Below are 27,118 nucleotides of genomic sequence, written 5' to 3' on the forward strand. Positions count from 1 at the left end.
AAATAATATAAAGGACTATACCTAAATTTAAGGCATTCATAACCCTATGATTAGGGTTATAGGTCTGCACCATGATTATGGGTACATTTGCATCCCCTTTAAGTATACTGTAGTTCAGATTGTAGTGCAGTCTTATCCATGATAATTATTTAGAACATCCCCCACTGAATTCAATAGAACTTATTCCCACATAAATGAGCTCAAGATTTCATCCTTAAGAAGTGAGTGCCATTGAATAAAATGGGCATGGCTTCCAAATACAGGAGGACACAGGGCTGTGGGTTTATTCCACTTTACCTTAATCCAATGTTCCACATTGTCAGGATCAAATTTTATCTGAGGAAAAAATGAACAGTTTAACATAGTGAAACTAAAGAGGCTCTGTAGTTATTTTAAAAAAAATCTACTACACATCCTTGCGAGCCCTAGAAAGGTAATTTACTTTATTTTTCATGTATTTCCCATATTTATATGTAACTCCTCAATAATAGTGTTCTTCTGGAAACAGAATAAAACAATTAAATACAGTGGAAAACACAGTATCATTAAAAGAAACCCCAACCAACCCAGAGACATAGAGATTTTTAGTAAAAACATTAAGCTTATAGTTGTGGGCATCCCAAGCACGTTTACAAGGAAGTATGGTCTATTAAACTTAATAACATTTACTTCTGAATAAACATGGTTAGAGCTAAAGAACACAGAAACAGCAGACACACTTTCTGTTTATGTTCCCATTAAGGTAGCGATGCAGAACCTTTTTGTCCCATTAAGACCACACTGGGTATCACCAGAAGAAGCCACAACAAATTCTGTGAGATGGAAAGGGTAGGAGTAGGCTTGAGCTTCCCCCTAGCAACGTTGACCAAAAGCAGCTATGCCCATCAGGTGCAGCACAGGGAGGAATTTGGGATGAGGGAATTTCTAATTGATCTGTGAGAAGGCATTCCTTTATCAGTGTCCAAGCTGGTGAGCTCCACCAAAGGCAATATTAAGAACAGGCAAAAACCCCTGTTGAGCCAGCCTAGAGAACCTATAGATCAGATCATCTTTGGGTTGCCCACAAGAGAACACGAAATCAAACTCCTTCTCCTAAAAGCTGATCTTCAGTAATTGGTATTTCAAGGCCCAGATATAGCAGACACCGACACCGTTACCCTTCATGAAGTGATGCAATCCCCTTTCAAAGTCATCTAAGTTTGCTGCCATCACACCTAATGGCAGTGAGTTCCAAGGTTTAACCATATTGTGTGAAGAAGTACTACTATCTATTTTGAATCTTCTACCATTCAGCTTCACTGGATAACCCCGAGATCTAGTATTAATAGGCGGAGAAAAAGTCATCTGTCCACACCACCCACTTTGGATAAACGTTATAACAGTATATGCTTGTCGTGGGGCGGGGAAAACATCAGGGAGATCACAGCAATAGTCAGTTCTCCGGGTTGCGGGGCCCACTTAACCTTCATCCTTACCTTTTGACGCGATGCAGGCTGACTAAAAAACCTCCAACGGTAAAGCTCTGGTCGGGGTCTTATCACCGCCATTGAAGAAGACAGGGCAAGGCACCTTTTTTTCTTCGACCACTCTTCTTGCACTTGCTCGGGACGCCAGCGAGGGATGTCGGGAAATGCAGTCCTTCTCATGCAGCGCGTACAAGCAGCAGAATGGAGCCGTAAACCACATGACCCAGATAGCAACGCAACCAGAGCGTTGCGTCTATTAGCTTACCATAGCAACCCAGTCGCCAAGCATCTCGCCATTCCTTCGCGATCCACGCTTTCGTCGTCGACTGACGATGACGATGAGTGTTCTGATTGGTGAACCAGAACGAGAGGGAGAACTTGATAGTTGCGACGGAAGTGGCTGACCAGCGCGTGAGAGTTGGAGGTATGATTTTGGTCGGTGGGTGTTTTTTCTCTTCGTCTTTTGATTGGGTTAATGCCATGAGGCAAAAGCGGGTAGATCCCACGGCCAAAGCCTGGGATTCCCATGTCCTGTAAAAGTCTAACAGCCGGCCGTTCTACAGGCATGAGGCACAGTGGATTCCTGGGCTGCACCCGCTTCGTTATTACTGGTATATGCCCTCTGTTTTGAATGCTAAAACTGTGCTAAGTCTTTCTCTCTGATGTGCTTGTTTTCTACATTTCGGATGTTCTTTCTCTTTTTAAGAGAGGGTGGCAATCACATGGCAGTTTATTGTGCCTAAAGCAGTATAGACCATGTGTTTCTACCACGTCAGAGATGGTGATGAGGTTTTAGTTACTTTTATTATTAGGGTGCTACCTATATGCCAGGCATGCTTTGATGTGTATCAGTTAATGTCGCCTTCAGCAGTGCAGTGTCCTCAAATTGTGCTCAGCTTTTCCATTCATCCATTCATTTTGTGCTGGTTTACTCAAAAGAAGGTCCTACTGATCACAGGTGAACTTACTCCCAAGCAAGTGAGATAGAATTACGCTTTAGTGTATCAATTCATTGTATTTATTGTGTATAATGAGTCTAAAGCAATCCTATGGTTAGATGCCTGCCCCAAATGCAATTTGATGCAATACAGTACCTTCCCAGAGCAAGAAGTATATGTGTATGTCAGTGTATTCCTTTAAAAAAAAAAGATGCTACATGAAATATGTTAAATGCATGTTTAGTGCATGAAAGCATTACAGATATCAAAATGGCTTAACTTTAAAAATGGCTGCATTTCTGAACCTTAGGTGGGATAAGAAATGTTTCATAGAAAAAATTTCTTACTGCCCTCCATCCTGAAGTTTATTGTTTGTTTAAGGCTTTTATAGATCTACTGGCATCTCAGGGCGGTTTACAACAAAGCAACATATAAAATAAGGCACAGCATCCAGTAATTCCATATTATAGAAACTACATTAAAACCACCTTTGATTAAACATTAAAATAATGGCAAAAAAAAAAAAAAGGGTTTCTCTGGCGCCAAAAAGAAAAAACCATTGGCACTAGGCAAACCTCTCTGGGGAATGTATTCCATAATCAGGACACCACCGCAGAGAAGCTTGCCCCTCCTTTTGGAGAATCTCTTCATTTCTCCCTGCTTTGTGCTTGCCTTAGTTTCTTGCTGCTCAACTGCTGGAGCAGCTTATTATTTATATTGTTTCCTCCTCTTCCATTTTTCCTGCTCCTGTACTAGATGGCTACAAAAGGAGGATGAGGGTAATTATTGACATAAGAGGCATGTGGCCTCCCAGAAAAAGTTTGATGTCCACTCCTATCATGCTGGAATACTTAACATTCAGAGAGCTCATTTATATTGAATAATCTTAGCCTGTGTATAACTTTGGAAATAAGGGAGAAATTCCTTTTCCTCTCCTTTTTTCTGCCTATGTCCTAGGGCAGTGGTGGCGAACCTATGGCATGCATGCCACAGTGGTATGCAGAGCCCTCTCTGTTGGCACGCAAGCCAAGTCATCCCAGCATCACCCCAGCAGCTGAGCATCGGATAACAGTGCACATAGGGGCCATGTGCACGCTCAGAAAGGAATAGCAGTGCCAGGCGATGATGTCACAAGCCACAACTCATTAGCCGCAACTCGTCTGAGCTTTCGCATGGCTGGTCAGTGCATTGACAAGATATATATATATTTGTTCGGACTGGCTGGGAGTTGTTTTTTTCTAAACAAAAACCTCAGTTTTCAGGTTTTATTGCAGTGTTGGCACATTGTGATGAATAAGTGGGTTTTGGGTTGTAGTTTGGGCACTCGGTCTCTAAAAGGTTCACCATCGCTGTCCTAGGGTCTTTTCTTGGTCAGTTACTCAACCAGTGATTGCAATTGGTACACGTGGTTAAAGAACCGCTAATCTCATGGTTCTGCAAGCAGTGGCGCAAGCCAAAAGCTTATTTGGTTTCTACTAGCACAATGTCATTTGGGCAAATGGAATGATACTATTAGGTATGTTAAAAGAGCTGTGCGAATTGATCCTCTGCTGCTCCATTTCAGGTGTGTTATGAAGATGAAACTGAGTCTTTCCAAAGTAGTTGATGGTTGTCGTCTTGGCATGCTATCAAGCCTCAGCAGGAAAGGTGTTCAGTCAATGGAGATTCCAGGTTGTCTGCTTTACACCAAAATGGGAACAGCACCACACCTGACCCATGACACACTGCAGATGGTCCAAGGTGTCCCTGTGGTGGCACAATTTTCCTTTTCAGCAGTGTGAGTATCATTTTGTTAAAATAAGGATTTGTGTACTTCAAGGATTTTAGTAAAAATGGCATGCTAAATTGTACCCTTCCAGCAATATGAGGCCAATATAGAGTATGCATCAATAGAACTGATTTCTCTTGCAGTGTAGCATAATGTATGCGTCTGCCTTGCTGCATGCCAGAGATTACAGGTGACTTTTTAAAAGTAATGCAGCATTTCTAGAAGATTTTGAATTGGAAAAGATTTCTATGAAAATTAGTTTCATATGCATATGGCAGTCTGCACCAGACTATTGGCATTGGAAGATACTCTGTTATCCTAGAGCAGTGAAAGAGGCTTAGACCCAAGGGTCAAACCCATCATTCCTGGGGTCTCCAGATTAACATGTTTCCTCTTCCCCAGCCCCGCCTCGTGCCTCCCAAATACCAAGTGTTTGGTGGCTTTCCAGCTTTTGTGTAATTTCCCCCAATTTTAAACCTTAAGACATCTGTTCTAAAGCTTAGTTTCTGACAGTAGGGGTGTTAAACTACAATGTGCTGGCATTTTTATATCTTTGGCCCCACACCTTTTGACTTCACCTTCTTTGCCTTCAGCCCTTCCCATCAGTGGTAGCTATCCCAAGACATTCTCCAAAAATTAGTTCAGTCCTTAGGCTGAAAGAGTTCCCCTCCCGATCCCCTGACCGTATTTAGCAAAATTTTTAAACCTGCATTTAGTAAACAAGGCTAACAGAACTATTTCATGTTGTTGTTTTTTTCTCCTAGTACATATCAAATATTTGTCCTGAAAGATTTGATTGAATAAATGTGATGGAAATGTTATCTAATATGGACATTTTTATTGGAATACTTGCAAACTTTAAAGACAATGAGCCACTTTGCTCAATTGGACAGCTCACTGTGTTCTTTAAGCCATGTTGAATTTTGGCATGTGCTGATGTGTGTGGGCAGCTGTTTTGAATATTAAACACCTGGTCACAGGTTCAGCAACCATCACATAACCCAGTAACAGGCCATGGATTATGCAAGGGTAATTTAACCTTTGCAGAACCCTGCCTTGAGTTCACGCACCATGGAATGGATGTTAAATGTGCACATTTCTACTGCCATGTGCCAGAGCCTACCATGGCATAAATAAGCCATGTTGAGGTGTTTTGATCATGTGAACTGGGTCAATAGCCTATGTTTCACTTACATTGTTTAAGAAAAGCAAAGGTATTGAAAACTGTTGATGCACTGATGTCTTATCGGTACAGTACATGACTTGCTGACAAGCACTCATCTGCCATTTTGAATCTGCCATGGTTTCCTAATACTGTTTTTTTAAATGACATTCATTCTTTGTTATGAATTTGCACATTTTCCATGAAAAAAGCACTGGGAAAATTCTGTCCAACATCAGTGCTTTTTTTTTTTGGTATGTGGCTATAGCCACTATGATATCAGGTGGGCACAGTAACTTCATAGCACTTTGATGGTTGATTGCGCTCAGTGCCCTTTTCAGTTAAAGAACCTTTGTTTCTTTGCCTGGCATCAAAATTGTATGTTTAGTGTACTGAATCTGCTTTTCTGTCAGTTCATTAATTGTAGTTGTCTGTCTAATATGTTTCTGTCTGGATGCAGAGCAGAACTTCATGAGGTCTTGGCAGAATATAAAGAAGGAATGGCAAAGTTCATAGGTAAAAATATATGTGTTGATGTGATGGGATGCTGGGTATATAATCTGGAAACTATATAGGATGGAAACCTTTATTTTAAGGCATAAAGATCCATTGAGGTACTGATGATTGCACTGATTTAGAATGCTCTGTAATTCCTGGCAGTAAATATTTTTTCTAGGAATAAAGAACTAGGGAAATAACCCTCTGACTTACAGAGGCCACTTTCTGTTTCAATGCATGGAGGCTTCTAGCCTTCTGTTGGTATAAAGAACAGTGTATTATGTTTTATTTTATTTTATGTAAGCCGTCCCGAGGCTATGCGATGGGATGGCATACAAATACTATAGATAGATAGACAGACAGACAGACAGACAGACAGACAGACAGACAACTGTATATAGGAGTAGATGGTGTTGTCCACCATTTCATAAGCTGGCCAGTTTTCATATGGCGGCCTCTACAGACAGGCAGATTGCCAGAAGGTGGAAGTGCTATGCAGTCTTTAAAGCAGTCTGTGTACCATGGGTTCCCTGAGAGTCATAACTCATAGAGATTAACAGTGATGGGAACTGAAAACATTACACATTAGGGATTTCTGATACACTGTTACCATGTATCTTCAATCAACATAAAGTCCACAACTTTCTTTTTGGAGCAAAGATTTCTTAACAAGTTTTAAAGCTGTTCCCCAGTTTCCTAGCCATTTGCAGAAAGCTCATTTCATTTCCACCTTTAGCCCATCTTTAGTTTGACTAAAAACACAGGTAATATTTTGGTAAAATAGAAGTGAGTTACTTCAATTATATACCAGCATTTCTTATAATTGTAACTAAATTGGAAAGTTTAACTATTCTAAGCTCCTAAAAGGAACTCTGGCTAGAATGTGTTCTCTTGCATTCAAAAAGTCATAGTGAACTTTGTAGCTATAAAATAGAATGCTTGAAAGTCTATTGCCTAAGCACACATTTAGACTGAGCTACAGTTTGACATTCTGATATAGATTTCAGTTGCTTCTGACTTCAGCTTATCCTTTTTTTATTTTGATACTTGTTAAATTCTGGTCTGAGACAGTTTCATCATCAAGGCTCAACTGTCAAGTGTCAGATGCTCTGAGAGTAATTGTGCAGGAGTCAGTTGTCCCTTTGGGTAGGGTTAACCACAGTAGCACTAATTACATGGGGCTGTGCAGTGCAGTCTTTTTGGCAACCCTCTTGTTGTTGCTCTAGCTGGTTGGGTGACAGAGCTAATCAGTGAAATTTTGCAGTGTCTTCACAAATTATTGAATATTCCTTAGACTAGATAAGGTATATATCAGGGATGGCTAAACCAAGGCTCTTTGAGTTTATTTTGCATCACACAGGGCTCAGAGCCCCCCCCCCCCCCCCGTCCTGGATCTCAGCGACAGCATGTGCAGTCTGCAGCAGTGGTGGAGGTAGACCTGCCAAAGGGCCTTTGCACTCATCATCACGAGCAGGCAATTCATGCTGGGGTGAGGTCTCGTGAGGCTGCCAGCCCAACCTGCTCTCTTCCTGCTCTGAGCAGGAGGAGAGTGGATCAGCAAAGAATTAGTGGATCTAACAAAGAATTCTAGCACTTCTCGCTGAACTATAATTGCCGGGATCCTGTCTGTGACAACAGTGACCCTCCCCTGCTATTTTTGATATGACATTTGCTTTGAGCAGTTCTTATTTCTAAAGGTCCATTTCTTTAGGAAGGAATTCCCACAGTTAGTGTTCCAGAAGTCCGTGTACCTTAAAAATCATACACTGATAAGCAAAAACACATTTTTATAAAGTCTAAACAAACAAATATTTTTTCATGTCTTGTGGCTTTCAAAGATCTGACATTTACCGTTATGTGTGACTTTTCCATTGGGAAAGTCCAGCCACCCCCGGTGTATATGTTTACTGTTGCTTTAATCTAGGTGTTAGAAAATTACCAGTGGCAGCCTTAAAAGACAACATGTTTTAATTTGCACTCAGGTATGCCAGAATCAGTACTGTACTGCTCTCTTAATGACCCAGCTACCTGCTGCCCATCTGGCTACAACAACGAAAAGGTATAGTACACATGAAAAATCTCTGACATTTCAATCCTTGAATCTGGACAAACACAGTAAGGATCTTGTGTGCTTCTGGCTACACTATTTTCCTCCGCTATGTTTTAGGGAGCAGTGTTGGCAGAAGCAGGTTTACAGTTAGTACTTCTTTCAAATATTTGTTTTGTTTTTGCAAGGAACAGTCAGGTAGCAGAAAGGCCATTATTTGTAGGGAACTATGGCTAGAAGCTGTACGAGGAAGGCATGCACCTATTCAGTGTGCATTAGCTGTAACTCAGTTGTGCCATCCTTTGTAAATGATACCAGCCCACTTTCGCATCTGTTTCTACAATGCAAAAACCTGCCAAATTTCAATAGAGACCAAAAAGCGTCATCTACAGCTGGAGTACAATGACACTTCAGCTTTGGAGATTGCACTTGTGTACACACTTAGGTATACATGTTCCTGCATATATCCCAGTGATTCTGATACAGCTTCTTCCTGCTGGAACTGTGCGGAAAGAAGATAATTTATCTCTTCCCCCAGGAATCCCAATGAAGATCACTTGTTCTTCATTTTAAGCAGTATTAGAAAAGAGAAATGTATGTGAGGGTACCTGGGAGGATATGTGTAGATAGCGGGGATGTTTGGTGGCAGGATCAGGTCATCCATGGGGGGCCACAGTGAATGTTTTCAGGGGTGCAAGTTGGTCACCCTGATCTACAGTTTCTAGTGAAAATATCCTGAGTAGACAAATATCCTGATTTTTAAAACTTCCAATTCATTCTTCCAGTTTAATTCCTTTTTATAGTAATGTAACTAGTCTGAGCCAGTTCTTTGTAAAAGAAATTCAGAATCATTAGAAACTCATTCCAAGAGAGTGGAATCAGCTTCTAACTACCTTTCTGAGTGTCCACTTATGCTAGTTAGTTCAGAGATGGAGGGTCTTTCACTGTTGTTTCATACTATATTTCACTTAAGGATCAGAGACTATAAACATAAAGACACGATTGTGGTGGTTTTGCCTGCTTTGGCAATGTAATAGAATTCATTCCTTGATCAAAAATGAAAAACAGAAAGTTATGCATTCCATTCAACATGCACCATTTTCTCTGCTGTTTATGGATGTAAAGCACAAGTATGGTACAGTGATCTACTTAATATGTGAAGGTATACTTGGTTCGCTGAGACCCTAAGTTCTGATTTTACAGGGACATCATGCATACATTTCTTTTTGCCTGGAAAGTTAATAAAAATAATTGCTGGAGTGATTTCCCAGGAGAACAGTGGGTTGTTAATTCATCAGCAAATGTATCAAAGTCTAAATTAATTTTAAAAATTAAGAAAGCAATTCAATTAATTCAAGAGCCAGCAAATGTAACCAAAGCAATGATGGCTTGTTTGGTACAACTGCCTGTCCATCTACTGTGATCAGGGTTTGCACAATCATTGGGAGAAAACAAGACTTGCTGGGTATAGGCTGTCATAATGTCTAAATCTGATGAAAGTGGGTCACTGGTTTGGTTTGGTTTACGAACCACCATGGAAACCTATGGCTTGTTCTAGTGATCATGTGAACCTGTTCTTTGACTTGTAACTTGCCTTGATTCATGGCAACTTTTGTAACTCAAGTTTTCAGGCCTATGTGTGAATCCAATGAAAGGGCAGCATTTGAATAGTGATTTTATAGTAACATAGAAACTGGCAGAGATTTTAGTTGTGGTTCTCTTCTTCATTTTGTTCATTTACATGGCACTGACAGTTGTAGGAGGGATGTGAATCAGAGAGGGGTAGAAATGCTACTTAGTCAAGTGGCAGAGTAGTGGCAGGAAAGGATACATTTATAGTGGCTGTAGCTTGTCAACTCTGTCTAAATGCTCTGTGTGTCCTTGTCTCTGACAGACAGTTTCAGTATGGGGATATGGCGGGCGGAAGGAAATGACAGCATCGACATTCATGGCCATCCAACAGGTTATCCAGCCAGACTGGTTCCAGTGTCTCTCAGATGGAGATACTATTGCTGAAGTAATCTCCAAGAAGCGGGCCAAGAAATCCGTGGATCGATCACTGTCATTTTTAGATGAGTGTCTTCAACTGCAAGAGAAATCTCCAGTAAGGATTAAATGTATTTGAGCCATTGCCATAACAGTTGCTCCCTCCCATTTTTGTGTTGAGCCTTGCATGGCCTCTAGAACAGTAGGGACAGAATGCCAGAGCATGCAACAGATTGGCGTGGCTGACTGGGCATTTTTGAAGGTCTTTAATCATCTTTAGAACTGAAAGTAAGATCTTGTCTCCTTGGTTTTATTAATTTAATATAATACTTCATAGCATAGAGTATTTTAAGCCGCTGTGCAGTGGTGCTTTGTATTGCAACCACTCACCTTTTCGCCAAAATGTAGATCTGCTTCATGCTTTCTATACAGAAACTAACTTCTTTGTCAGTTGCCTCTAAGGCATGCACTGAAAGTACACACACTGTTTTTGTAAAAGAACATTTGCATTGTCATTTCGGTATACTTTTTTTGTTGCTTAGCCTTTGTATTGAAAAACTAAGCCATTAAATTTTTTTCAGTCTCTCTCATATCTCTTTGCAAGGGAATGGCAACCCACAATTCACTAGATAAGAGGAAATTTCGGTCTGCCAGAACCAGTAAATGCCATTTGTGGTAGAAAGGAAGGATTAATTTAATCATTTTTTAAAAAGCAGTTGTCCCAGGGAAATGTCTTTGCATTAAAATTCTGGGAATAAGTCTTAATATCACATTGACATTCCATGTTTAAACAGTTGTGGGTTGTCCAGGAGCATGTACAAGCAAGTGTGGTGCTTACTGATGTTCTGCCTGTTTTTGTTTTGCTAATTTACTTGGATTTTTAACTCATGATTTTTTTCCTGGATTATGATTTTCAACAACCCAGAGTTCCAGGTTTGGATTTCACAATCCAAACAATCCAGGAATGAACATTTCCATCAATGTAGAAGCGGGTGAACTGTTAGTCAGCATTCCTACTCATACCTAAAGAATCCATGATTAAACCATGGGTTGTTTAATCGTGCAAACTGGAACATTATTTTTCTTAAGCTCTTATCTAAGTAACAGAAAATTGCTGCAGGAGAGATAAGGGGAAACAGGAAAAGCATGATAACATTTTCCATATCTGCCTGCTCATTTGTTTAACCTTTATGCTGCACATTGTTCTTTTTCTTTTCCCTTTTTTTGAGGGTGGGACTCTACCTCAAATATCACTAGTGCAATAATGCTGGCAAAGTAGTTGCCTTCCATCTAAATTCTGATCCAGCACACAGTTAATCCAAAACATATATTTTTATCTTAATATGTCTTACTTTCTTTCAAACCAGGAATTGCAAAAGAGCTTGATGATTGGAGTTATTGAAGGTGGGGATGTCTTGGAGGAGAGGCTGAGATCAGCTAGGGAGACTGCCAAGAGACCTGTGGCTGGTTTCCTACTGGATGGCTTTGGAAATAACATGGCTAAGAAGACCAAGCTGGAACTTTTATCCTCAGTTATAGCAGAGCTGCCAGAAGATAAACCAAGGTCAGCATCAAGTCTAAATTTGATCTAAACCCTATACAACATAGATAATTCAGTTGGGTGACCTTCTGAATAAAACTTCAGGCCACAGCTGTTTTATGTGTTATTGGACATAATATTATGTGCTCGTGAAAACTGGATTTTGAAAAGTTAAGGTAGAAGCAGAAAAACGACTGGGTTTAGGTTCAGCCATATAGAATGATTCCATTATCAGAACAAAAGCTTGGCTAGTTCATTAATTTCCCCACCTTCCAACTCTATAGTGTGGTGGTGGTGGTGGTTCTTGTTGTTGTTTACAGGAGAACAACTCTACCTCAATTATCTGTTTTATAAATAAGATATATACAAATTTGTAGGACCAGTATCAGTCATACTGTTTTTGTTTGTTGATAATTTGGGAGTCAGTATTTCATCTAATATAGGAATGGCATTGCTTCTCTTCCAAGTACCTACTGCCTCTTTTCAACAGTAGAATACTACTGATTATCTCTGGTGGCTGCATTTTTGTTGTTGTTGTTGTTAAATTTATGCATTACTTTTTACTGCATAAAGCAGTCTCAAAGTGACCTACAGAAATATATGATTAATATAATAGGAAAAAGCCAAAAATGATATAAACCATAATCAGACTAATAATAAATAAATGATAGACATAATAAAAACACACTCTAATGACAATACAGTTTGAAAAGTCTTCCTTCACTTTGCACAGGGTCAGTGTGCCCCAGTCATGAATTAACACTGCAAAAGCCCTCAGCAGTTGGGCTAAAGCTAATGTCCAAGTGTCTAGGAAAAGATGTGTCTGCCTGACAGTATCAGTACCAGGTGGGCTCCCTTGAAGAGAATGTGCCATAAATGAGGACCCATCAAAAAAGGTCATTTCCCAAACTGCCATCCTCCTCACCTGAAATTTACCTCAAGGGCTTGGAAAGTTCATAAAGGGAGAGGCAGTTATGGAGGTGCAGAGTGTGAGGCATGGAGTTCCCATAGGTTTATCTGGATGATTTAAAAAGTACATATTTTTCATTTTAAAATCTTCTGAAGGAGGCTGTGGGGGAGGGAAGAAGTTGGGTCATTTGTTATAAGTGTTGTAGGCCTCAAATAGGGCTTTGTGCAGCTATTACTGGTGTTGGTTTCCTCCAGATTGTTAATTCTGGGGGGTTTCAATGTTGTTTTTGAGTCCAGTTTGTCTGCTGTTGCCCTTGTGTTCATGTTGACCATGGTAGCCATAGGCCTGTCCCAGTTGGTCTCTGGACCCACACATACTGCTGGATGCACACTTGATTTTATATTCAGCTCTCACAACTGGTTTTTGAGACTGAGGTTTCTGCATCCTCAGTCTTGCCTTGGTCAGATCATTACCTGGTGAAGGCTAAGATCACAGCCCCTTTTTTGTGTCCTGTAATGGTCTGCCTCCAAAGACTTATGGATCCAATCAGTTTCCAGTCAGCCGTAGGGGTTCTTTGGCCAGTTCTGCCAGCGTTCCTGTCATGTCCCCAGTCACAAAATGGAATTGGGAGTTGACTAAGGTCTTAGACTTGATTGCTTCTGAGCATCCTATCCATTCTGCTTCACAAATAGCTCCTTGGTATACAGAGGAGTTCTGATGAATGAAGTAGGAAGAACAACAACTGAAGCACCAATGGCAGGCATCTGAAAAGAGCATTTTTGCTGCACTGCAGTGGTGATACAAGCAGCAAAAAAGGGTTTCTTCTCTGAATTGCAACTGCAAATTCACATCCAGCAGAGCTGTTTAGGGTGGCAAGGGATTTGTCTCAAGCCCCAGTGCTCCCTAACCTATCTTTAGCACCATCAATTGCTCACTGTGGCACTTTTAACAACAATGTTGCAGATAAAATTTCTCAGATAAGAGCTGAGCTTGATGTGATGCACCCATTTGTTTTTAATGAAGAATAACCTTGATTGCTGTTAGACGAATTGCTGTTCATGGATCTATAAATGTTGATTGCTCAACATTTATAGTGTTGTGCTTTGTTAACTTTGGTTTTTATCCTGAAAGCTTAAAAGTTAACACAAGTCATGCTGTAAATCTTCTAGGATCTGAATTTAATCACAGTCACAAACGCCATTGCTAAAATGAGAATTTGCTATAGCATTGTCTGGTTTTTTTAGTCATCAGCTAAATGTATTGACCTAAATTAGTTTATATAGTTGTCAGCACAACCATTATTCCTGTGGGAAAGCAAATTAGTTGTTTCTCTCCTTGAGTGCAGATGGCCACCTAGCTTGGGGAAGGCCCTGCCTTCAGGGCCCCAAATGGCTATCCCTATCTTAGTTTTCCTGGAGGAGATGGTCAGAGAAAAGCAGGAAAAATGAAAAAGAAGGGGAAAGGAGAAAGAGGCAACTTAGTACACAGGTGAATAGTTTGCACTGGACCTGAGGGTCTGAGTTGTCCACTTGCAAGTCGTCCTGTCTGCTGCTAGTCAGGTGTTGGTATAGGTAAAACACTGATACCCAGACTCCCATCTGCTAGGGGAGTACCAACCTCAGTTTCCCAGCCCACCACTGCACATATATACAGGGAGAAACAGTTAGGCCTGCAGTGAATGAAGAGAATTGGAGCAGTGAATGAAGAGAAGGCCCTGGAAGGAAAGTTTCAAAAATAGCAAGCACCCGGCAGTGGTACAACTTTCTTCTCCTGCCAGATGAATACCAGAGACAGACAAGCAGGCTGTGAAGCATCCAGGTCCCCATAGCTCAGCCCTCCACAGCAGAACAAGTGTAGGATACACTGTTGAAGGAGGGAGAAGCAATAGTGCCAGGAGTCCAGTAAAACTTTCCCACCTGTCTCTTCTTTTCTTGCAGCCTTATAGAAACAGCCAGGCCAAGAACAGTAGAGACCCCCAGTGTGAGACTGGGAAGGACAGTAAAATGAAAATGGATGCCCCATGCCGGCAAGCTACCCAGCTCAGGGGCATTTTGGAGCAACCTGTTCTTCTTCCCCATCCCAGTGCCTGCAAATGGTTTAGCCAAAAGCAGTGGTCTCCTTCCATCTCCATCAGGATAGAGTCTAAACAGCCTTCAAGGGACAGAGGAACTTGAAGAGGCCCCCAGCCATGTATGTAATTGCTAAGAGCATTTCCATAGAAGCAGATCCAAAAGATAGATCCAGAGCAGCCAGTTGTGTACATGTTCCTCCAGGACCAGCTCCATGGATAGCCAATGCAGCAGAAACTGATCCAGACACAGACATAGCTACATGCCTAGCCCTCACTCCACCAGAGTTATAAGGAAAAGTCCAAGCCAGCCAAACCTAGGGCAAACCATCACCCCTGCAACAGGTTTTACTGCCTTCATGAAAATGTAATACAGGAGGTGACCACAACCTGATGGCTTCACTTACCTCAAGGGCACTCCTGGCTTTGTAACTCCTGACTTTCATACTGGACCAGTGTGATTGACAGGCCAAATCAGATCTACACAGATGGCTTAAGGTGACCACATCTGCCATCATTGTGCAAGGTATTTACATGAAGACAAACTGCCTGTTCTGTAACGGAGCCGTGGAAAAGGAAATTGGACGGGAAATAGCCATGGTGGCAGTGTTGCTACCCAATGCATTCCTGGATTCCTTCAGCTGTGGGTAAGAGCTGCAGCATTATCGTGGCAAGGAGGAACATTTGGCTGCACAACTGAGGCATTAACTCAAAAACTAAAGCCAACTGGTGAGTGTCCCATTCACAAGCAGACACCAGTTTGGTGACCTGTTGGACAAAGTCCTGGTAGAAACCAAGGACAGGAAGAAGGCCATGCCAAACACACGAATAGGAAAGTGCTTCCTAGTGAAGGCCAAGCCTTTTCAAACTTCCAGCTACATGCCCAGAAGGAAGCAAGCCCAGATGGCAGCAGGGTATATGACCCAAGCCAGGAACACAGAAGGAACAACCCCACCGGTTTCAGTAATCTATGCTGTGGTGATTTCTGATCAAGCCTCCCCCAGTCTGGAGATTCCCCAGCTGAAGCCTAAACATGGTGCTAAAAGTGCTAACCAAGGGCTCCTTCAAATTGCTAGGGACAGCCACCCTTAAAAACCTGACCTCAAAGACCATCTTCCTAGTAGCCGTTACCTTTACATAGAGGGTAATCAAGTTAGGAGCCCTGTCCTCTGACAAGAACTTCTTTCATATGCACAAAGTGGTCCTTTGCCCAGATGCCTCAAGCATCCTTAAGGTTGACAAAGCCTTCCACAGGGCACAGGAGCTAACAATCCCTCCTTCTGTCCACAACTTTTCATACTTCAGGAAAGGGAGTGGCACAGTTTGGATGCTAAGCAGGCAGCCAAGTTCTGCTGAGGCAGAACCAGACCCCACAGATAGAATAGTGCACTACATGTCTCCTTGTCTACTCTATGGGTAGGAAGGTATCTGTAGCATCTCTTTGCCTGCTGGCTTTGCAAGTGACTTGCACTGGCTTATACCACCAGCAGCTTGATGGTGCCAGAAGGTATACTAGCCCACTCAGTAAGAGGAATGGCCGTTCTTATAAACATCTTTATCAACCTGCTTTCTTCAGAGGACAAGTTTGGAAGTGTGCTCTTCAGAGGGTGCTCCCATCCTAGTTGGAAGCTGGCCTGAGGGCTCTGTTGACCCAGCTTGGGATCATTGTCCTTTTACATTCCCAAGCTTGCTGATCTGCACTTGGGGGAAGAAGCAGAAACTCTTTACTCACCAATGAATGTCTGTTTTCCTTGAGTGAAGGGGCCACCTGAGCTCATTGTTGGGCCAGTCACCACCTAGAAGACTTCTAGGCCAGGCAGGGTTCACTGGGTTTGCTTCTACAGCTTGATGGTCATTCAAAGGAATTGATGAGGTGTCATCAAGGATCAGTTACTTCTGATGGGACACAGATTCATTAGGAGAATCAACTGGCAAGCGTAGGCTGTGTTCTTCAGGAAAACTGAGACTGCCTTCTGGCCTCAGAGGCAGTGCTTTCCCCAAAGTAGCTGGCCTCCTTCACTTGAAGGAAATAAATTCACCTGTGAGTAAAGAATTTCCATTTCTTTACCTCCCCAATATTTGACGAATCATCAACTGACTTTGGAGTCTAGTGTTGCTGTCAGTAATAAAAGCATAAGAAGCATGGGTTAATCTAGATGCATTTTCAAGTCCTTGGGGAGCATTTTAATGCTGGCTGTCAGGAAAACACTGTTGAAAACAAGTACTTTGGGTGAAATGAGCTCATGTGATCTAGAGGACACACAGGGCACTACACACAATGCCAGAAATACTTTTCTTTCCAGCATAAATACCAGAAGGGGCCCAAACATAAAGATGCCCATTCACCTTTTAGCAGCGTTTATGCCTGCCTACAGGGATGACTCTTTCTAAAAAAAACCCCAATCCTAAAATCAAGCGAGTAACTGGATTAAGAGTCCATATCTAAAGTGATTTATGTCCTGGTTTCAGTTTTAGACTTTGAAACTGTTTACCTCCACTTACTTTAAAGAGAAAATAATGCATCATGAGTCAAGAAAAAGTATCCCAGCCAAGTCACTCAAGTATAACCTGGCATGTGAGCTCAAATTAATAAGAAATGAAGGGTGTTTTGAACTCTGAAAGGAGCAATGTAAATGATAAATAGTACCTATCATCATCATCATCATTTCAAGTGCCCTTCTGGGGAATACCTTGGTAAACTTTAAATGTTTATCTTAGAGTAAATAAATAGCTGTTGTCGCTATTCAAATAAGTGTATCAGATGTGTTGTGATGAAAGGGAATTTAAAAAGTGTCTTGAAGGAGTTACAGCCAAAATATATTACATATTATACCCTATCCCCACAGTAAAGAAGGATGGCTTACTAATCTCAATCGATAGTATTCAAGATGCTGCTGCTAACTTATAAAGGTCTATACAGGTCGGGTTGTATATTATCTCAAAGAGCACATAGCTGCATGTTTTTTCTTAACTATTTAGATAAGGCAGGCAGGTCAAGTTTTGGGGTTGTCCACTACTGAATGTCACGATAAAGCTTTTTAAGTGGTGGCTCTGGGGATTATTGAATAAAATCTCTGATTAAATCTTCTAATGCCAGGCTTGCATGCATTTAGGGATGCACCTAAAGGCTTTCACTTGCATATGCTTCACTCAATACCTGACATTTGTTGCTTAGGAATGGCTCTTATTATGCATATATGAATAGACTGATGAATATAAATGAATTTTATGGTTGTAATTATAACCTGAAATTTTTAATGGAAAGTGGGAGGTTAGTATTTGTGAATACATGTATAGAATTGGGAGATTAAATTAAAAAAAAACTGTAATAAATGCAGTAACTTCTGATTAAAATAGCTTTTATCTCTGAATTTCCTGCAGACTCATCCACAGTATTGGCAGACCAGATGAGGTTCTGGAGTGCATTGAGAAAGGGGTGGATATATTTGAGAGTTGTTTTCCTTATCAGGTGACGGAGCGAGGCTGTGCTTTGTCCTTCAACCATAATTATCATCTGAATCCTGAAACAGCAGGTATTTTTTTCTTGATAGCTTCATTTGCATGGAAATGGGGTTAGAGTAATGTTAGAGGCTGGTTTTATTTTAAGCGGCTTAGGCTACACTTCTATCCACACCTAACTGGGAGTAAATCCCATTGAACTCAGTGGAGCTTTCTTCTCAGTAGATATGCTCAGTAGATTGTGTTTTAAATCATCTCTATTTTATTTATCACATAATAAACAATGCTTAAGCAGTAAATGCTATTTTTAGATGAAGGTGGATGTTGTTATTGTCACTTACTACATATATAACATGCATTGTATAGTCCATAGAGTTTATTCTGACTTCAAATCAGTTAGTATTTTATAGTGGAAGGTTAAAATAATTCTTGTCTTCAACCAATCTAGATAGTCCTGAAGAAGCCAAGCCCAGTATTTAAGTAGTTTTTTTTTCTCCTTGGGGCCACCTTGCAGATGACCTCTCTGAAAGGGTGCATGCATTAATGCACATTGCATGTATATTTTATTTTAGTATTTCATTACATAACTAAAGTCCCTAGTCTGACAAGAACGTTTAGGGGCTGTACTGTTCCTTCATAAAAATATTTTCAACAAGGCTAAGTTACTGTCATATATAAATAGGGCAAGTGTGAAGATGTAGGCAAAAAAAGAACAGCAAGGTTTGTTCTTAATGGCTGGGTCTTAGCATTTTTCATGCCTCGACAACTCAAACCAGACAATATATCTTTTATCACATTTTCCAGAAGCCCCACTTACAAATAGACAGGTCATACAGATTTTAAATGCAAAGAAAGACTTTGCCCCTTTGTCCTCTTTCATAAGACAAACTGTGGAGCCCTTCTTTATGTTTCCTGGCATTTTTTGATGAAAATACCTATTTCCTTATTTAGTTTAAAGCAAACAATCTACTTTCAGAATTTCTAAAGGAGGAAGAAGTTCTGCATGCATTTGATATCTTTACATCCAAGATTGTATGGAAGGTTCAACTTGTTAAAACTTTTATCTGAAATATAGACCTCTCTTCACCTATAAAAGCATCACTACTGTGACAGCCTAAACGTTCTGACAGAAAGCCTTTCAGCAAACTGATATACCGTCAGCTCAGGCAGGAGTATAGATCTGATGGAGGTCTCTTGCAAAATCAGTTTGTGAATTAAGTAACTGCACAGTGCACTACATTTAGTTTAGGCAGGAATGAATTTTATAGTGCTTATATGGGGTGAATTGGAAGTAGGATGGAAGAACAACAAAGAAGGGAATCCACTTGAATTTCAAGCTTTTCATTGGATTATTTATTTTATTCTATTCATTACATTTCTATAACACCCAATAGCCAAAGTTCTCTAGGCAGTTCACAACAATTAAAACCATAAAATGAAATGATGGTGAAATAACGTTTAAATGTTTAAAACTGCAGTATGAAATAAAAATAAAAAAAAAACAAAATGAAGCATAGCAGCAGTGCAAAGTTCCTAAATACAGCAACAGTTTTAAAACAACAGAAACTGAAAGATTAAAATGCCTTGGAAAATAAGTTCTCCACCTGACATAGTAAAGAAAACAAAGAACTGCCTTTGTTCAGGTCATCCACATCTATACCACATATTGACATAGAACCTGCACCTCCAGGCACCCTCTTCCAGGAGTTTCATGCAGGTATTAAACAGCATGGGGAATATATGATGACATTTCCATCTATATCCACCTGTGAAGACTACAATGCAGTTTCCGTAGCTCCATTTTATCTCAAAACAGCAATCCTGTGAGGGAGGTTAGGCTGAGAGTGAGTGACTGGCCCAAAGTCACCGAGTAAGCTTCATGGTGGAGTAGGAACTGGAACCCAGATCTTCCAGTTCCCCAGTTCAGCACTCTTGACCACCACACCACATCATGGAACACCCTGGCTGCCAAGGCACAGAGCAACCAAACTTCAGTACTACCTTCTAGAATCTAAGTAGGTAAAGAACCAGTGCAATACAGTGCTTCACACTTCCATCCCAGACAATCTACCGTGAAGGATATCATGGTCAATAATATAGAAAGCCACAGTGAGATCCAGAAGAATCAGCAGGGTCTTTTTTTTCCTACAACACTCCTCCTGCAGGGCAACCAAGGCAGTTTCTATTTCAAAGCCAGTCCTGATGCCCATTTACCTTGCATCCCTCCCACTTGTCCCATCATCTCCTGAGAGTCATCACTTCATTTGGTTTGAATACATTATGACACTCATTTAAACATTTTAAATGCCATTGTGGGTTTTTATGAGAAACATATTAATAGAAACTGGCTTAAAATGTTTGGGATTGGGGGACAGCACATTTTTTTAATTTTTTCAATTTAATGACTTTTATTTATTTATTTGATTTATATGCTGCCCCACTAGCCATGGACCCTCTGAGCAGCTGACATCATGTTAAAATCCATAGGCAACATAAAACAATACAAAATTACAATACACAATTACAAAAGTTCAATAAGAATAAAATCATGAATAAGCTATGAGAATTCAATAAAACCAAAATAAACAAAAATAAAATAATAAATAGAATATATAAATAGAAAACCCTGAATAAGACAAAAATATTACAATTTAATTAATTATGTACTTTTGCTTCATTGTATTCATAAATGAAGATGGAGAAACAGATGTGAAGGAAGTGGAAGAGGATAAAACAAATGAAACAGTCAGAAGACCTGAGGAAATGACTTCATTTGAAATATATTTGAAAGACAAAAGGTATGTTGGTTTGGTTTCAGATATCAGGTTCTGGCATGGACTACTCTGTTTCACTTGCTGCTTCAGTCTACTCTCCTATTCACAGTTATCTGTGAGTGAACACCACTGAACATAGTGGGGCTTACTTCTGTGTAAGCATGCATGAGATTGCTAAGATGACCACAGTCTTTGGTCATTGTCTCTGGGCTAATGTTATTTATACATGCATACCTGGGAGTAGATCCCATTGAATGTAATTGGGTTTCTGAATAAACATGTGTAGGATCGCATTTTATGTGTCTTGAGAACGCCTGTGGTTTGCTCATAACACTGCAGGTATCAGTAAAGAGGTATTTTGCTTAATGGTTTTTATGCTTTCCAGAACTATATGTATGCCCTGGCCAGATTTAGAGCTGGAAAAAATGGTTGATTGCCAACATTTAAAGAATTAAACAGAGATCATGAGTGTCCTGATTTTTTATGATGTGCTTGGAACAGACTAGAATGATGAGCTTTCACATCATAAACAGCATTTAAATTTAAAGGGATTTGAACCATTTAAGTTTATTGTTGTCCACTCACATGAGATGTTCTTGGACACAGAGTTGCCTGTGACACAGCACAGCTCCAGAGTGTCTGGCCAGCATGGCAACGTATATTATTGCTGTTTTTTTACTACTATGCCCTGAGATAATATGTTGCACATACTAGCTCTGCCCTACTGTTGCATCCCTGTTAATCCTGCCCCATGAGGTTCATACACTGGAGAAAGTTTTAAAGGAGGGGGTGCCAAATGCACATAATATAGCTATGGGGACAGTCAGTGTATATTCAGCAAACTTCCCCCTGCTGTTCTTACCAGTACATCTTTTCTTGCATCATGCAGAGAAAAATGACTGAATAGGACTAGTGGCAAGCATTACCTTGTTCTTTGTTATGGTCTTTGTGCATCACACATACAGCTGCTGGAGAGGAGCTCAGAACAGGTGGTGTGGTGTGTTTGGAGCTGCCGCTCGGGTTGGAGAGCTGCGTTGCTCAGAATGAGCTGGCGAATGCTGTTATGGCTATTTACTGTGTTTAGTTTTATGAAATGTCTTTGCTGATTTAGCACCTTCAGGCTTGAGGCGCTTTCTTTCCTCTTTATGCTTTTTCGGCACCTCAGACACTGCTGATGGCTTAGAGGTCAGAGCAGAGGGCTTCAATGTGCCTGAAGTGCCAGTAGAAGAATGCTTTTTAGAGATCTTTCACCTGTCTTGCCAGTGACCTCTTGCGTGGTGCCAAGGGCATGCTCACACATGTCCATCCTCAGACTGCCAGCCCTATTTTTGGGAGCCTGCTTAGTGAAGACTTGACAATGTGGACATTTGTCCACTTCATGCTCTTTGCCCAAACAGAATAGGCACAGTAAATGACAATTGGTACATGGCATTTTTATGCTGGATTCGATGCACTTTGTAAAAGGTGATTTGAGTGACATCAGGAGAGAAAAGGAGAAGAGAGATCCAGGAGTAGAAGAGTAAGAGGAGGTAACGATAGAAGGGTTTTAAAAATATTTTTTGTGAGTGTATAAGAAGGAGGGGGATTTTGAAGGATGGGGAATGTAGGAGATTGAAAAACAAGATAAAGTACTGAGTGATAAACAGTGAGAAAGACAAAGCTGGATAGTGGAAAATTGTGAGGTAAATTGAAAGTCGTGATGGAAGGCTAAGAAAGTAAACACTAGAGAACTCGATGCACTGCAAATGGTGGTCAAAAGCAAACTGAGAAAATGGCATGGGCTCCTGCCAAACATTCTAGGCTTCGCTAGAGGAATCTTCCCAAATGTGACACTTTGCAGGCACAGCACCCATATGTGTGAATGCACAGATGACCACTCGAAGAACAACAGTTGCAACCTGCCTATGGACTTGTCATTTACTATGGAAGCTCCTCCTACTATAGTAATTAAAACATGCTAAAGCTCCAGATCGGATGGGATGTGGCAAAATATATTTTCAGGCTGCATGGCATTCTGACTGAGAATTTTTTAATTTAATCTGCTAACTGATATTAGAACAATGGTTTATTATACCCTTGGTATAGTAAACTGTTCAGTTATGATAAACCATTTACTTACCATTTTTAATGGCAATGCATGTCAATTCTATCTCTTTAGAGCAGGGATCTGCCTGCTTATTCTTTATAAAGTACTATGTATGTGGATGGCTGTAATACTGTTCGGGATGCCTGTCCTTTAGGAGTTACACAGAGCCACATAATGACTCATAGCTGGGCTGTTGGCAGTGTTCCCAGTGTGTCTAAAGTGCAGGTTTGGCATATCGCTTTTTGTGTTTTCATTCATAAAATGGGCTCCTCTTTCTTTTCCTTCTCAGGTATCAGGATGATTTTGGTCCTTTAATGAATGGATGCTCATGCTACTGTTGTCAGAATCATAGCCGTGCCTACGTCCATCATCTTCTCGTGACCAATGAGTTGTTAGCTGGTGTTTTGCTTATGATGCATAATTTTCAGAACTATTTTGGGTTCTTCTCCTCTCTCCGAGATGCTCTGAAAGAAGACAAGTTGATACAGTTGAAAACACTGATCAGCAGGCAGGCACTATGAAGTTAGAAACGGCTTAGTGGAGCACGGAGAAAAAGAACCCGTGAAGCAGGAAGCTCCATATTTTGCCTATCATCAGTCTCATGTCATCAGAAGCACCAACACTTCTGCTCCCTGCAAGTCTCTCCTGGAGTATTTTTATCATTAGCTGTTCTGTGAAAGGAACCAACAAAATTAGAAACATCCAGTGCTAACCTCGACATGAATTATATCTGTAATCTCCAAAAGGTCGGAAAGTACTAGAGTTGAAATGAGAAGAAAAGAATATAAAATGCCACATGAACCAATGGGGGGAAATGTCAGCTACTACTTGCTGGCAACTTTAGAATATTATTTTTAAAATTATTTGGAAGGAGGTAGAAAGAAGGAGTATCTTTTCTAGCAGCTCGGCCTCACATGGACCTCCAGCTTGTCTAGTGCAGAGCTACTATTTTGCAAGTGGAACCAGGTCACATCAGCACTCCACACTTTTGCCAGTCATAGGGCTACAATTCTGCGTTGTACTTATCTGTTAAAAGGTATCAGCCAATTGACTGAGTTTTTATAAAATGTCCCAAATAATAGCTTTTTATCATTAGGGTGTTGTTCTTTAAACAGTTTTCCTCTTGTGTGTTACATTTCCCTCTCATGGAAGTATACAAATCATGAGGAACATGCCTTGGTTATATATGGTCACATAAATATTGTTAGGTGGTGTTTTGATAATAATGGAGAACAGAGAAGGAAAAAAATAACCTTGTGTGTCTCATTCAGCATAATCAAGTACTTTTTACTGGATACCTTTTTGTACAACTAGACTGTTACAAATTTTTTTCTTAAATTATCATTGTATTTCATGGGAACCATCCGTGAAGCATTTGTACATTCCCAGGAAACAGCACTGCATAAAAAAACATAGGTTTTGTAATGTGTGGGTCCTAACAGAGATCTTTTCATTCACTTGTGGACAGTATGCTTGCTACTGTGCATGAAAATTAGTATGTTTACCTGCCAAACAGATGGGTTTGCAATCAGCTTTGCAAAGGCTAATTGCCTGTTTGAAAGAATGGGGGTGGAGGAGGCTGAATCCAGACCATCTCTTCCTTGCAAATAGGTGATTTGTACTATGGTGACAATTTGCTAAATCATGTGATAATGGATTTAATTTGGATATCGATGATGGCTGTCACCACTCTCAACTTTGATACGAAGGTGTAGCACCTTTCCCACACCTGACACCTGTAGCAGCAGGATTAGGACAATAAGGTATCCATAATGGGATATTTCTGTAACAAACCAGGAGGTGGGAAGGGTTCCAGTCATGTATCCTACCACAACGACAGCTTATAAAAATATGTTAATAATATAATTTATGATGCTGCTGCAAGTTATGCAGTGCAGAAATCCATCATTACTATAACATGTGGAAGGAAAAATATCCCCCAAGCTATATAAGCCCTAATCTGCAAAATAAAAATAAACGTAATAAAACATAATCTTCAAACAATACAATATGAAAGTGTTCATCCACAAATGCACAAAATCTCCATCTGATCACAGCCTAGAATGAATATCACAAAAGCAATGCAGAACAATTCGGCCATGACTAACGCCTGGCAAAATAAATATGTCTTTGCTTAGTGCCAAAGAGATGATAGTGTCATGCCAGATTTTGAGGGAAGGGGCTATTTCTGCACTAACTTCCCCCACGCTCAGGCTGCTTTTGTCGAGGAGAAGGGCCTCTGAAGTTGATTTCAGCAACCAGGAAGATTCATGTGGTCAGTGGCAGTCCTCAAAGTTTGTCCCTCCCTCCCTCCCTCCCGTTATTGTGAGACAACAGGTTCTTTGATGGTGCGGATTGGGAGGGGAGGTGCATGCTAGTGAGATAGAAAAAGAAAATCTTGCACTATCTACTCAGTTTTCAGTGAAGGGACTTTTTGCTCCCTATACAATCATTCCAATGGCTTGTACAGAAAGCAAGCAAGCAAAAATAGGGAAAAGAACAACCAAAACGTAGCTGGGATGGCAAAGCATCCTCCACCAAGGACCCCTGGATCCACTGGATTGTTGGTGAGGCCTTCACATTATTTTTGGTAAAGGGAGATGAGACCTTGGAAATTTGCTGCTGGTGAGGGTGGTCAGTACTGATGGAACAAGGATCTGGCTTACTATATGGTAGTTTTCTGAGGAGGCTCTTTCAATGCCTGTGCTGGGAAGAAGTATGCCTGTCTTCTTCACCCCTTGATACCCAGTGACTTCCTTGACAAAAGTAAGCCTTCATTTCCTGCAAGTTGGGACAAGCCCTTTTGGAATTTCTCCCTCTAGCATCTGTGGACTTCCTCTTGTGCTTGGCCTAGTCCTGCAAAGTAGTCATCGCAGACCTCCAGTTGTGCAACCAGCAACCTTCTCCGTCAGGTGCAGTTGCCCAAAGAGTGGGTGCCGCATGTGGAAGAGGAAGGCTGCAAGCAGTTGCACCAGGTGCCATGCCAGGGACTGACTTTCCGTACCTGCTGCAACTGACGGCGGCAACAGCAGGCACAGAGGAGGGGCACTGCTTGCACAGGTGTGTAGGCTGATTCCTGGGAAGTGCTCCACAAATCCGGGGAGTGCTCGCCAAGAACTTAGACTCCTGGCCACTGCAGAACAGACCAGAGTCCAAGGAGCTAAGCCCAGGGAATCCAATGGATCCCCACTTGCAAACAAATTCCTCACATATCTCTGCAGATGACTTTGGAAGCTGCAATATGATGTACCAAACAAAAGTATTTCACTGATGCACCGCTGACTGAGGGAATACAGCACTTAAAGCTATATAACTTCATTAATAATTTGGAATTAATAAAATGAGTATATGAGAATTTTATGGGCTCACAGAAGCTCTTCTCAAGAAAGTGACTGCACTCACTTTGTTTAACAAGCTGATATATTTTAGATGAAAATGACTGAAACCATCAATCATCAAGTCAATAACTTGTAAATCTCTTCCTCCGTGTTTGAACTTTATTGTTGTGTGATGGATTGTTAGCCTTTAAAAATATGCTGCTGACATACAGTGTTCTACTCTTAATTGCCATTTTATAGTATTGATTTATTAATTTTTACAAGGCTTTGGTATAAAAACACATGATGCTAGATTTTTAGCATTGCAAGCTACAGATACTGCAGGCGAGAAGGAAGTTTTGTGACCCCAAACTAATTCTTGTCTGCTTTGAAAATGCCCTGGCAATGTTGCAAGCGTGTTCTTCTGGTACAGTGCTGTGGCACTAAAGTAGCCACCCCTTCAGCAGCTCCCCACCCCTTCTGCTTAGCAGGTGATGTTCATCTCCATGCTGTGAAAATCTTCACCTGCTGACTAACTGGCTAAAAGCAATTTCGAATATGTTCTAATATCTGGTTTTGAAGGGCTTGTAATTTTTTCTTTCCGTGCACTGGATTTCACAAAACTGTTTTCTTCTAAACCAATTTCCTAAGCTTTGTAACATTTCACCCAAAGGTCTCCCAACTACTTCAATGTACTGTATCCTCTATTTTCATTACTGGATTCTGAGAATGAGCACAATGATCATTTTGGGAACACTACAAGGCTACAGAATGATGAGGGAAAAACAGTTCGCTAGAATGAGGATGATCTTGGCCACCCCTGGGTTGCAAAATTCCTTTATTTTGAGCCAACTCCATTGTCTTAACTATCAAATGCATGGCTGCAATAAGATGCTAGGCAAATGCCACAGGTCTATGATTTGAGTAAGACTGCCTGACAGGGACTATAGGACTTTTTTCTGTTCATTGCTTAGTGTGCTATTGATGCTAATTAAATGTCAGTTTTCAAGAGATTCAAAAGAGGAAGGAGTTATTAGTAGACTGAGGGCAGCCTCCACATTCTTGTCTCAGCATCATACCAGTGGCTGCTGGTTCCTGG

At 40.8% G+C, this 27,118-nt stretch overlaps 2 protein-coding genes across 5 annotated transcripts in view; one reads left to right on the forward strand and one right to left on the reverse strand.

Annotated features, from left to right (window-relative positions):
- Window positions 1–1,738, reverse strand: part of CCDC191 (coiled-coil domain containing 191) — a 31,153-nt gene extending 29,415 nt beyond the window's left edge. The window contains exons 1-2 of one of the 2 annotated variants that reach the window (XM_044442119.1): window positions 1,476–1,738; window positions 298–336 (exon numbers count right to left, since the gene is read on the reverse strand). In XM_044442119.1, coding sequence (XP_044298054.1) covers window positions 298–336; window positions 1,476–1,646 — 210 coding nt within the window. In that variant the 5' untranslated portion in view covers window positions 1,647–1,738. The remainder of the gene's footprint in view (window positions 1–297; window positions 337–1,475) is intronic. The other variant, XM_044442120.1, reaches the window with a different exon arrangement.
- A 95-nt stretch (window positions 1,739–1,833) lies between these two features.
- On the forward strand, window positions 1,834–26,219 carry QTRT2 (queuine tRNA-ribosyltransferase accessory subunit 2). Of its 3 annotated transcripts, none has more exons than XM_044442717.1 (9): window positions 1,834–1,890; window positions 3,969–4,181; window positions 5,795–5,850; window positions 7,815–7,891; window positions 9,774–9,983; window positions 11,233–11,429; window positions 17,765–17,916; window positions 20,538–20,640; window positions 22,992–26,219. In XM_044442717.1, the coding sequence occupies exons 2-9, from the start codon at window positions 3,976–3,978 to the stop codon at window positions 23,221–23,223; spliced, it is 1,233 nt and encodes a 410-aa protein (XP_044298652.1). In that variant the 5' UTR covers window positions 1,834–1,890; window positions 3,969–3,975; the 3' UTR covers window positions 23,224–26,219. The 3 variants fall into 3 exon arrangements, with proteins under 3 accessions (XP_044298652.1, XP_044298653.1, XP_044298651.1); XM_044442718.1 differs by having other exon boundaries at window positions 5,800–5,850; XM_044442716.1 differs by lacking the exon at window positions 1,834–1,890 and adding an exon at window positions 2,043–2,077.
- Window positions 26,220–27,118: the final 899 nt, after the last annotated feature.

The sequence above is a fragment of the Varanus komodoensis genome, unplaced genomic scaffold (assembly GCF_004798865.1).
Source record: "Varanus komodoensis strain SLA01 unplaced genomic scaffold, ASM479886v1 scaffold4, whole genome shotgun sequence".
NCBI classification, from domain to species: domain Eukaryota; kingdom Metazoa; phylum Chordata; class Lepidosauria; order Squamata; family Varanidae; genus Varanus; species Varanus komodoensis.